Source organism: Hyalella azteca, unplaced genomic scaffold (genome assembly GCF_000764305.2).
Source record: "Hyalella azteca isolate HAZT.00-mixed unplaced genomic scaffold, Hazt_2.0.2 contig9563, whole genome shotgun sequence".
Taxonomy (NCBI): Eukaryota; Metazoa; Arthropoda; class Malacostraca; order Amphipoda; family Hyalellidae; genus Hyalella; species Hyalella azteca.
In genome coordinates, this window is record NW_025939632.1 from 293,719 (window position 1) to 305,156 (window position 11,438).

The 11,438-nt window shown below is 38.9% G+C and overlaps 2 protein-coding genes across 4 annotated transcripts in view; one reads left to right on the top strand and one right to left on the bottom strand.

The window, feature by feature from the left end:
- LOC108666785 (U-scoloptoxin(01)-Cw1a) overlaps window positions 1–1,156 on the top strand; it is a 38,042-nt gene extending 36,886 nt beyond the window's left edge. For all 3 annotated transcript variants that reach the window (XM_047882054.1, XM_047882055.1, XM_018153708.2), the window contains 2 exons: window positions 334–481; window positions 966–1,156. In XM_047882054.1, coding sequence (XP_047738010.1) covers window positions 334–481; window positions 966–1,097 — 280 coding nt within the window. In that variant the 3' untranslated portion in view covers window positions 1,098–1,156. The remainder of the gene's footprint in view (window positions 1–333; window positions 482–965) is intronic.
- Window positions 1,157–2,372: 1,216 nt separating this feature from the next.
- On the bottom strand, window positions 2,373–10,471 carry LOC108666779 (apolipoprotein D-like). The gene is made up of 6 exons (XM_018153703.2): window positions 10,355–10,471; window positions 9,723–9,837; window positions 9,240–9,317; window positions 8,397–8,473; window positions 6,979–7,053; window positions 2,373–2,582 (listed from the first exon to the last, which is right to left on the bottom strand). The coding sequence occupies exons 1-6, from the start codon at window positions 10,445–10,447 to the stop codon at window positions 2,430–2,432; spliced, it is 591 nt and encodes a 196-aa protein (XP_018009192.2). The 5' UTR covers window positions 10,448–10,471; the 3' UTR covers window positions 2,373–2,429.
- Window positions 10,472–11,438: the final 967 nt, after the last annotated feature.

Sequence of the window (11,438 nt, forward strand, 5' to 3'; positions counted from 1 at the left end):
TTGATCCAATCGTTTTAAATCGATTTGACAAGTAAAATTCGCCATTTTCATTATTGCTGACACAGGTTTTTTTATGCCTTCGCTTACCGGAAAACCATAAAAGAAGGTAAATCATTTCACACGTAACTTCATATCCCATTTCCTGCAATACGGGCATTTTTTCTTTTTAGATTTTTAACATTGCAAGAAAGTTTCATTCGAATTTACAGTCGTAATTCTTAAAAATTACATCTTCTTCAACTTCCTTTCGAAACTTATTTGCGGAGTAAAATTAATAATAATAGTAATTATTGTTCGTTGTCTAAATTTCCGTATGTTTCCCAAACTTCACAGCTGCGCGGGCCGCAACTTCGGCTACTACGCGGACCTGAACAACAACTGCCAGATCTTCCACATCTGCATGCCCTACGAGGACGCGGAGGGCGTCCCCCAGATGCGCATGTGGTCCTTCCTCTGCGGCGTGGGCACCATTTTCGACCAGGTCATATTAAGCGTCTTCATTGTCATGCAAATACTAAACTTAAACAGACGTTTTTCTTCCAACAGTAAGAATAAAATTATTTAAATGGATTTCACAAATCTCCTCTTGCTTCAATCTTGCTCTGTGTTCAAATTGTTACTAGTCTTTCCTAAGTGGGAGACTATAGTATATTCAATCTAATGGACGTTCGTACGAATCCTACAGATTCGTTCGTATTCGTGAATAAAAAAATTCATAAATCGCAGAAACGATTTATACGCACAAGAAAATAATTTCTTCTGGCCGATTTGAAATAGAAAATTTTGAAATTTTTGGAGTTCGGCGCATTATGAAATTCGTTGTTCACCCTGAAAATCTCTACAGATACGCTATGATCAAACTTCACCAATCTCAATTATGAAATTTGTTGTTCTTCATGACATAATTACTATCTTTTAATATAAATATTTTGCATATTAACATCCATATCATATGTCGATGGCAGGCCCAGCTGGTGTGCAACTACCCAGAAGACTCGCTGCCCTGCGCCCAGGCAGAGTCCAGCTACAACATCAACGACTACTTCCACAGAGAAGACCTCGAGTTCCGCGGCGGCGAGGCTAACCGTCTCGCTTAACTCTCCACTTGCATAGAACGATTCGCTGATGTATAAATACATGTGTAAAGACTCTCAAACTTGTTTGAAATGAAACAAATGCGCTTGATAAATCATCAAAGCTAGAAGTAATTACTCTTATTCATCGGCATCAGGCTGTCTATTTGAAAATGAACAGACATGACTAAAACAAGGCCTAGCAACAACATCATTGATAAAATTATTAGAAGTACAATCTTTGTAAGTCTATTGACGAAGTACAATTTCTGTTACATAATATCTTACAAGATAACTTTTTAAAGGTGAGATAAAAAGTATAGGTGCTTCTTGTGATAAAACTTGCTCGGTTGAAGTACACAGTTTGATCGATTGTAAAGAAATCAAGTCTGAGACTCATACCCTTCTTTGATATGCGTGGTTTAGGGCATAGGAAAAAGCCACGAAAGATCATTTTATCAACCAAATGCACTTTTGCTGAGCTTTGGAATCAAAAATGAAACAGAAAATTCGATGCAGCATTACAAATAATTAATTTGTTTATTTAATTTTTGGCAGGAAATGTTTCTGGAAAAATGAAAATTATAGCTGGAAATTATAGATGGCAAAATCAGGAATGTTCAGAGGACCGTATTATTGAATACAGCATTTGTATCGGTCATTCCCTCCCAACCCAGAAAGAAAATGTATGTATATTTTTGATAATCATTCAATATAAACTATATAAAGACGCCGCACAAATTAAATTTAAAGGATAAATTTGAATTTTTTCATCGACGATTCCAAAAACAGGCAATATAATTCAAACTAATTATCAGACTGAATTCAAAAAGTGTATATCACAGGATTAAAGGATTGAACAATTAAATGAGACTTAAATGAAGACTTCATATAATAATAAGATAGTACATAAATAGTTAATATAACTTGAAAAATAATATTGGATAAACAATGCAATGAAATAATGATGAAAACATTAAATTAGATTAATATGCGGTAACATTAAAGTTATTTTGAATGTCTTATGTCATATACTATGTTTATCTCGTTGGAAATGAAACTTGGAGCTGAAAGCTTACAAAGGAAGATACGAACAACTTGATGATGTTGGACTTGTGTGATGAAGCTCAAGTAGACTGATGACAACATGAGGATGCTGTTGAACTCGAAACTTGAGCCATCAATCAACAGTTAAAGTTTCAACACACTCACGAAGAAGTTCGTCCGACTCAAGGACTTCTTCATATGCACTTTTAAATTTTTCCAAATGATTTTCACAACAATTTTATTCATGTTTAAAATAGTGAAATGAAAAAAATACAATTTACATTCCATTTCGCAAGGGTATTAGTGAAATCATGCATCTGAGGAGAGGTTGTCGTACTCGTCGAAACGTTTATTGTCGCTGCCGGCGCCGGCGTCTGGCAGGCTTGTGCGTCCACATAAGCCTTGTTCCACCTTCGAGAAGTACGACATCTCGACCCCGTAGCGGCTCAGCATACCTCGGGTCTGGGCCAGAAAACCGTTAATAAGGTGCCCAAGGTTGTTGAGAATATTAGGTATTAAGTATAAAATTAAAACGGGTGATGAATCTGGAAAGACAGTATGCAAAATAAGTCCAGCAGCTATGTTCTATCAATCGTCAGTTATGGAAAGATCGGGTTCCAAAGGTTGGATCCCTTGTGAATCAAGTCACGAAAAATTCAAGAATCAGCAACAGGCCATGGGCCTATTTCTTCAGTGACGACACTTCTATTCTATTCTATAAAATTTTAATGGCTATTTTCTTATGTTTTGAATGATGTGCCCGTGTGCCACCCTGGGCAGGGTGGCCCAGTGGTTACAGTTACCAAGATTGGAGCAGAGAGGCGCGGGTTCGATCCCAGCTCTGTGCGCCAGTTTCTGGTCAGAATCGGCAAGGAGGCCGGGCAGTTAAGCATAGCAGAATTTGTAGCAGTGAGTTGCGAGTTCGAGACCGCAGCAAGCTGTGAATGTTCTGCGATGTTAAGAATCGGCGACAGGCCTACGGCCTAATAAACGCTGAAACCGCTCTAATTATTATTATTTGTCCAACAAACACTGCATGCATTCGCAAATGATAATGAGTTCACTAAATCAGTTTTGTGTTCAATCTGAGACACAAAATATATAAATAAATTGCGCAAATCCCAAATCAAAAGGAAAAGAAAGGAACGTATCAATTACCAATCGATGTATCAGCTGCGTTTAGATGTAACTGCTTATTTCAAACCTGCCATCAACTAACCAAGGACATTGCAGGGATAGTGAACTAACTGATAGTTTTGAAAATATATTAAGGGGACCGACCTAGCTCCGGAGAAACTTCTACAGTTATTATCCTGTCTCTTATACACATCTAGATGTGTATAAGAGACAGAGCTATGACTGCGCCTAAAGTGAAGTCTTATTACCACCCCGTCATCCAGCTATGACTGCTCCTAAAGTGAAGTCNTGTACAGTAGATAGGAGCAGGAGATAGTGATGAGTTGTACAGTAGATAGGAGTAGAGATAGTGATGTGCTGTACAGTAGATAGGAGTAGGAGATAGTGATGTGTTGTACAGTAAATGAGAGTTGCAGTTTGTGCTGTGTGCTACAGTATAACAGTACACAGGAATAAGAGTTATTGATGTGTTTTACAGTAGATGACACACATATTTTATTCACTTGCCCAGCTGCCTTAACGCTAGCCTGAATATACAGTTGTTTGAATGCTGTATTGAGGATGGATAACCTTACTCAAAAAAGCAACGGTATTGGCATGAATCTTACTGTGACTCATGAGTCTCATAAAACAGACTACTGCGTGATTTTTCGGCGTAATTACTGTATATACGGAGTTATCAATAAGTTGGCTGTTGTCAATTTACGTGTCAATTTATGTGTTGTTGTGGCAAAGGGCTGTTGTCAATATATGAGTGCTGGAGGAGCACCAGCATATAAGAAAGAATAAAATACAAAATCAGATCCTATTTAAATATAATATAGTCGTTAAAGGAAATTATTCTGAGATAACGACACCTGTTCTTGTATAAAGATGACAGTTGAATGAGGATAGGATTATGACCAGGCTATTACCGCAATGAGTCCTGGCGTATTAACATGCTGTCCCGGCGTATTAAGGCAGAGCAGGCCTAGCGTAGGTATAGCGCAGTCCATAACTTAACTGCACAGTCCTGGTTTATTAACAGCGCAGTGTTGGCGTATTACAAGCGCAGTGCTGGCGTATTAACAGCGCACTCCTGGCGTATTAACAGCGCAGTCGGAGTTACGCAGTACTAGCGTATAAACAGCGCAATACTGGCGTATTGACAGAGCAGTCAATTCGTATTAACAGCGCAGTGCTGGCGTATCGACAGCGCCGTCATTCCGTATTAACAGCGCAGTGCTGGCGTATTAATAGCGCAGTCAAAGCGTGTTAACAGCGCAGTCAAGGCGTATTAACAGCGCAGTCAAGGCGTATTAACAGCGCAGTCAATGCGTATTAACAGCGCAGTCAATGCGTATTAACACCGCAGTCAAGGCGTATTGACAGCGCAGTCAAGGCGTATTAACAGCGCAGTCAAGGCGTATTGACAGCGCAGTCAAAGCGCATTAACAACGCAGTCAAGGCGTATTGACAGCGCAGTCAAAGCGCATTAACAGCGCAGTCAATGCGTATTAACAGCGCAGTCCAGGCGTATTAACAGCGCAGTCAAGGCGTATTAACAGCGCAGTCAATGCGTATTAACGGCGCAATGCTGGCGTATTAACATCGCAGTCAAGGCGTATTAACGCTTGAGTCACAGCGTATTAACATAGCAGTCCTGGCGTATTAAAAGTTCACGGTCGTGCGTAATTGCCACGGAAGCTCCAGCAAAGTGCCGGGAAGAATCAATGCTTAATGCAAGCCACATAATGAAGCTGAGGAATTCATTGAGTTTTATAAATGAGAACTTTCGATAAATCCTGCAAAGGTCATCTCCCTCACAATCTTCAGTTAGTTTTTAAGTTGCCTGATGGCATTTTTAAATGGACTGAAAAAGGTTAATTAGTGGAATATGTATTCGATTTAAATGATATTAAAATTGAATTATGAGAAAGGACTCAAACTATATAAGTTCAGCAAGATTCTAATTGAGTTTAGTTGTCGTTTACCCAAAGCCAACAATATCATTTGCAATAACGGGCATTGGTAAATTAGTTATCCAGATAACTATACTGTAATTTCTTGTTTGCATTCATATTCGAGGTTTAATATATAGCTTGAATTATTAAACTGAATATTTAATTTTTTTAATGAAATTGCATCAATAGGATGAGTTTCTTCCTAGCAGGAATGTAATGCCGATATATGCCAATATACACACCCGTGTGCAAACGATGTGCCCGTGTGCAAACGATGTGCCCGTGTGCAAACGATTTGCCCGTGTGCAAACGATGTGCCCGTGTGCAAACGATGTGCCCGTGTGCAAGCGATGTGCCCGTGTGCAAACGATGTGCCCGTGTGTAAACGATGTGTCCGTGTGCAAACGATGTGCCCGTGTGCAAACGATGTACCCGTGTGTAAACGATGTGCCCGTATGCAAACGATGTGCTCGTGTGCAAACGATGTGCCCGTGTGCAAACGATGTGCCCGTGTGCAAACGATGTGCCCGTGTGCAAACGATATCCCGTGTGCAAACGATGTGACCGTGTGTAAACGATGTGACCGTGTGCAAACAGTGTGTCCGTGTGTAAATAATGTGCTCTTATAAAGCGTGCAACGTGCACGCAGTTGACAATGCAAACAACGTGCATGCAGTTGACAATGCATGCAACGTGCATGCAGTTGACAATGCATGTAACGTGCATGCAGTTGACAATGCATGTAACGTGCATGCAGTTGACAATGCATGTAACGTGCATGCAGTTGACAATGCATGTAACGTGCATGCAGTTGACAATGCATGTAACGTGCATGCAGTTGACAATGCATGTAACGTGCATGCAGTTGACAATGCATGTAACGTGCATGCAGTTGACAATGCATGTAACGTGCATGCAGTTGACAATGCATGTAACGTGCATGCAGTTGACAATGCATGTAACGTGCATGCAGTTGACAATGCATGTAACGTGCATGCAGTTGACAATGCATGTAACGTGCATGCAGTTGACAATGCATGTAACGTGCATGCAGTTGACAATGCATGTAACGTGCATGCAGTTGACAATGCATGTAACGTGCATGCAGTTGACAATGCATGTAACGTGCATGCAGTTGACAATGCATGTAACGTGCATGCAGTTGACAATGCATGTAACGTGCATGCAGTTGACAATGCATGTAACGTGCATGCAGTTGACAATGCATGCAACGTGCATGCAGTTTACAATGTATGCAACGTGCATGCAGTTGACAATGCATGCAACGTGCATGCAGTTGATAATGCATGTAACGTGCATGCTGTTGATAATGCATGCAACGTGCACGCAGTTGACAATGCATGCAACGTGCATTCAGTTGACAATGCATGTAACGTGCATGCAGTTTACAATGCATGCAACGTGCATGCAGTTAACAATGCATGCAACGTGCATTCAGTTGACAATGCATGCAACGTGCATGCAGTTGACAGTTCATGCGAGTGTGCATGTATGCGTACTGCCGTGCATATTTACTCAAGTATTTGCACATCCTCGAGTTAAAATTTCGTCTTTTTAATTACGGAGAAAGGTTCTGAATGCGCGGAGGCCGCATAAATGTTGCAAGTCATGCAAGGCGTGCGCTGCGCTGCAGGTTCTCATACCTGCTGCAGGTTCTCATACCTGCTGCAGGTTCTCATACCTGCTGCAGGTTCTCATACCTGCTGCAGGTTCTCATACCTGCTGCTGGTTCTCATACCTGCTGCTGGTTCTCATACCTGTTGCCGTTGCGCGATGTGCAGAACTGGCGAGCGTGAGAGGATCACTCCTTCCTGTCTGTTGAAGAACCACACCTGGCAAAATGAACGGTTCTTCTTTAGCCAGCATTGATAACGGTTCATAAGTATGGGTTATACCCATTATACCCATGCAAATAAATTAAAATGAACGGTTCTTCTTTAGCCAACGGTTCTTTGGCATTTGTCATACCCATGCAAATAAATTAGTCGGTCAGAAAATATCAATAAACTCAACACGTGTTCAATATTATGAATTGAATCGAGGTTAAAGATCGTGTAATTCGCTAATTCATTCAACTATGACTTATGTGTACCGTATTATCTGTACCGTTCGTATCATTTGAACCTGTATTAACTCGAGGAGTCGGCTTTACATAATTGAATAGATGACAAATAATGAATAATTAGGATGAATAATAGAACGAGCAAAAGAAATAAGCTCATCGACTTACAATGGACACAATGGCCCGTTCTTTCTTTCCACAATAACATGGATGACAAGAAGGTTGATTTCCGTTACCCAACCTGCATAGGAGAGAGGTGAAGTTCGAGCTGTATTTGGTGTATTGTTTAGAAATGTCCTCAATTCGATGCAAATACCTTAACAATTTGGAGAAACAGATGCTCGTTGAAATTCATATATTTAGTTAATTTACATCTTTGCATATTTAGTTAACTTACATCTTTGCATATTTAGTTAGTTGTCTTTTAATAACAATAAATTGACAGTTAAGAATTTCGTAAAATTGCAGCGGGATAATTTTAATATCGTTTTAATATCAAGTGGTTCAGTCTCGATATAGTACAATGGTATGCGATAAAAATCATCCAAGTTACCGCTAAAAAATAAGGAATAGCAGTTGAACGAAGGCATAATTTGAATTGCTTTATCTAAATTTAGTCAAAACTAGAATTATTATCTTTATTAATCATTGTTCCCGCATCCCGTTTCCAGAAAACCCACCAAATTACCGAGCGCATCCTTTAGAAAATATTCTTATACATTATAATTACTTCCTGGCCTAATATGTTGCGTAATATGCGCTAATTGCGTAACGGCGCCCCTAGCGACGTAACATGCGCTCAGCTGGCGCCCCTAGCGACGTAACATGCGCTCAGCTGGCGCATAATAAATAACTTGAATTAAATAATAAAATATTTGAACAAATAATAAATAACTTGAATTAAATAATAAAATATTTGAACAATTAATAAATAACTTGAATTAAATAATAAAATATTTGAACAAATAATAAAATATTTGAACAAATAATAAATAACTTGAATTAAATAATAAAATATATGAACAAATAATAAATAACTGGAAATAAATAAATAAAATTAAGTTTAACGAATAAGTTAATAAGTTTAATGATATTTAGCATCGCTGGTCTCACCTGCTGACACATGAACGCCCCCGCGTACGTGTCGTAGTCCGTCGCGTACACCGTGAACGGGAAGCCGCGGCCGATGTCTGCCAGACGTACAAAGTTTTAATCTTTGATTCAACTTTATATGCTGAATATTTAGGGTGACCTATTTGTTTTAATTCTTTATTTAACTTTATATACTGAATATTGAGGGCGACGTACTTTGTTTTAACCTTTAATTTAACTTTGTATACTAAATATTTAGGGTGACGTACGTTGCTTTACTTTTTTTATTTAACTTTATATACTAAACATTTAGGGTGACGTATTTCGTTATATTTTTTAATTTAATTTTATATACTAAATATTCAGGGCGACGCATTTTGTTTTAATTTTTAATGTAAATTTATATACTAAATATTCAGGGAGACGTAGTTCGTTTTAATTTTTAAATTACTTTTATATACTAAATAATCAGGGAGACGTACTTCGTTTTAACCTTTAATTTAAATTTATATGATAAGTATTTAGGGCGACGTACTTCGTTTTAATTTTCAATTTAATTGTATATACTAAATATTCAGGGATACGTACTTTGTTTTAACTTCTAATTTAACTTTATATGTTAAATATTTAGGGAGACGTACTTATTAGTTATTAGTATACGTATTAGTTAAATATTAGGGCGACGTGCTTTGTTTTAACCTTTAATTTAACTTTATACGCTAAATATTCAGGGAGTCACAATACTCACTAGCGTCCCAATTAACAGTTAGGGAGCCGGAACTGTAATAGGGAGTCGCAATACTCACTAGCGTCCCAATTAACAGTTAGGGAGCCGGAACTGTAATAGGTAGTCACAATACTCACTAGCGTCCCAGTTAACAGTTAGGGAGCCTGAACTGTTGTCGTTGCGAGTGAGCTTGCCGTTGTATTCGCCGACATAACCTTAGGACAGATAATAAGTGTCGTGCAAATAATGCCAATAACAATAATAATATTTGATGATATTATTCATGTGAATAAATATATAATGAATAGTTATAATCGATAATGATATTCGTGTGGATTATGAGGATGGGTCGGCGTGACGTGGTAATGACAGGCGCGCGATTGCTATTGGCAGCCGAGGCCACTCAAAAAAGAAGGAATTTTTCTTATAAATTAGAAACTGATAATTTATGCATCAACAGTACAAATTATAACCGTTATTTTTCATTTATACACGCAATTACCCAAATTCTGCCAAAAATCCTGATAAATCTTGTGAACAAAAATAAAAATATCACATGCGATATTAACTTGAAGAAAATTTTGATTCGCATTGTACTGAAATAACTTGAAGAAGCTAACCACTCTGCTTGGTCTCCTTGATGTGCCAGACGTCGGCCTCCATGGGGGCGATTTTCCACTCCATGCAGGCGACCCCCTTGTCGAATACCTCGATGACATACCACAGCCCCTCGAACTGTAAGGTTGCGGTCAGGTCAAACTTTTGGCGTAATACAACTCCGCGAACTGTAAGATTGCAGTAAGGCTTAGATGTACCACAGACCGGCAACCTGTAGGCTACGTTAACTTTCTGACGTACAACAGCTGTGCGAATTGTGAGGTTACAGTCATGTTAATTCTTTGACGTATGACATAACTGCGAACTTAAGGGCATGAAGTCAGGTTAACCTTTTGACTTAGCGTAACGAACTTTAATCTTACTACGAATTTAACTTCAATCGGTAGTTTGGTCGTTAAATTTTCTACCCCAAAAAATTAGTGGACGTCTTTCTGTTGGTTCGATGGCTTGTGATCGGTTGTGGATTGACGCATTTTTGAACGTTCGTGATACATGGCAATGTCACATGAAGTACTAAAGTTAACAAGATCAAAGCGAATAACAATAGCTCTATAATGTTCGCTAACCTCTATTAACTATAAGAATTAAAAGCTAAATCTAGTTTGATGATACATTTAATTATCGATCATCTTACCCGCGTCATGTTGAAGTCGCTGACGGCGGCCACAGCAGGGCAGGAGCCCCTCACGCTGACAGACGCCTGCGCGCCTGGCGCCAGCACCGCCATCGCTGCCACCGTCAGGACGCTTGACAACAACTTCATCTGACACGGAAATGTGACGTCATCATAACGTTCAACGTTGGGGAAAAGTAATATGATGATACGGTATAACGAATATGTTACATTATTAAAATGATTAATGCAAGGAAAATCAATACCAGGACACGCAGATGTAACGCGATTATAACGATTGATGTAAAGGAAAAGCAATATGATTATACGGTATATGTTACACGATTATAACGATTGATGTAGGGAAAAAGCAATGCCAGGGCAGGCAGATGCTAAACGATGGTAACGCTTGATATAAAAAAAACAATACCTGCAGGACAGGCAGCTGTGACACGATGGTAAAGAATGATATAAAGAAAAAGCAATACCAGGACAGGCAGATGTTGCACGATGGTAACGATTGATATAAAAAAAGCAATACCAGGACAGACAGATGTTGCACGATGGTAACGATTGATATAAAAAAAGCAATACCAGGACAGACAGATGTGACACGATGGTAAAGAATGATGTAAAGAAAAAGCAATACCAGGACAGACAAATGTGACACGATGGTATAACGAATGATGTAAGGAAAAAGCAACAAGAGAATTTGGCGAAAATTACTCGACGATAACGTTTATTGTTAAGAAATAATGCGAGGACGCGGTAAATGCGACTTGATGATAACGTTTACGTTAAGGAAAAACAATACATACAATGATATGAAGAATGTGACTCGATGAAAAATCTTAACGTAAGCCATGTTTCAGTGAAGGATGGAGCTCTGGGCTCTGTTCAACAGTTTCTAGCGATTGTTAAGTATAAAAAAATTTAACATAATAAGTTCACTTACCACTATTCAACAATCGAAAGTCAAATACTCAGACAAGAAGCGAACCAACACCGACCACCGTATAGGCCCCACCACAGAATGGATGATTAAATTAACTCTCGTTCCTTTTATTTGCAGGACATCCGTGCGGTGTGCACGACATTATTTTGC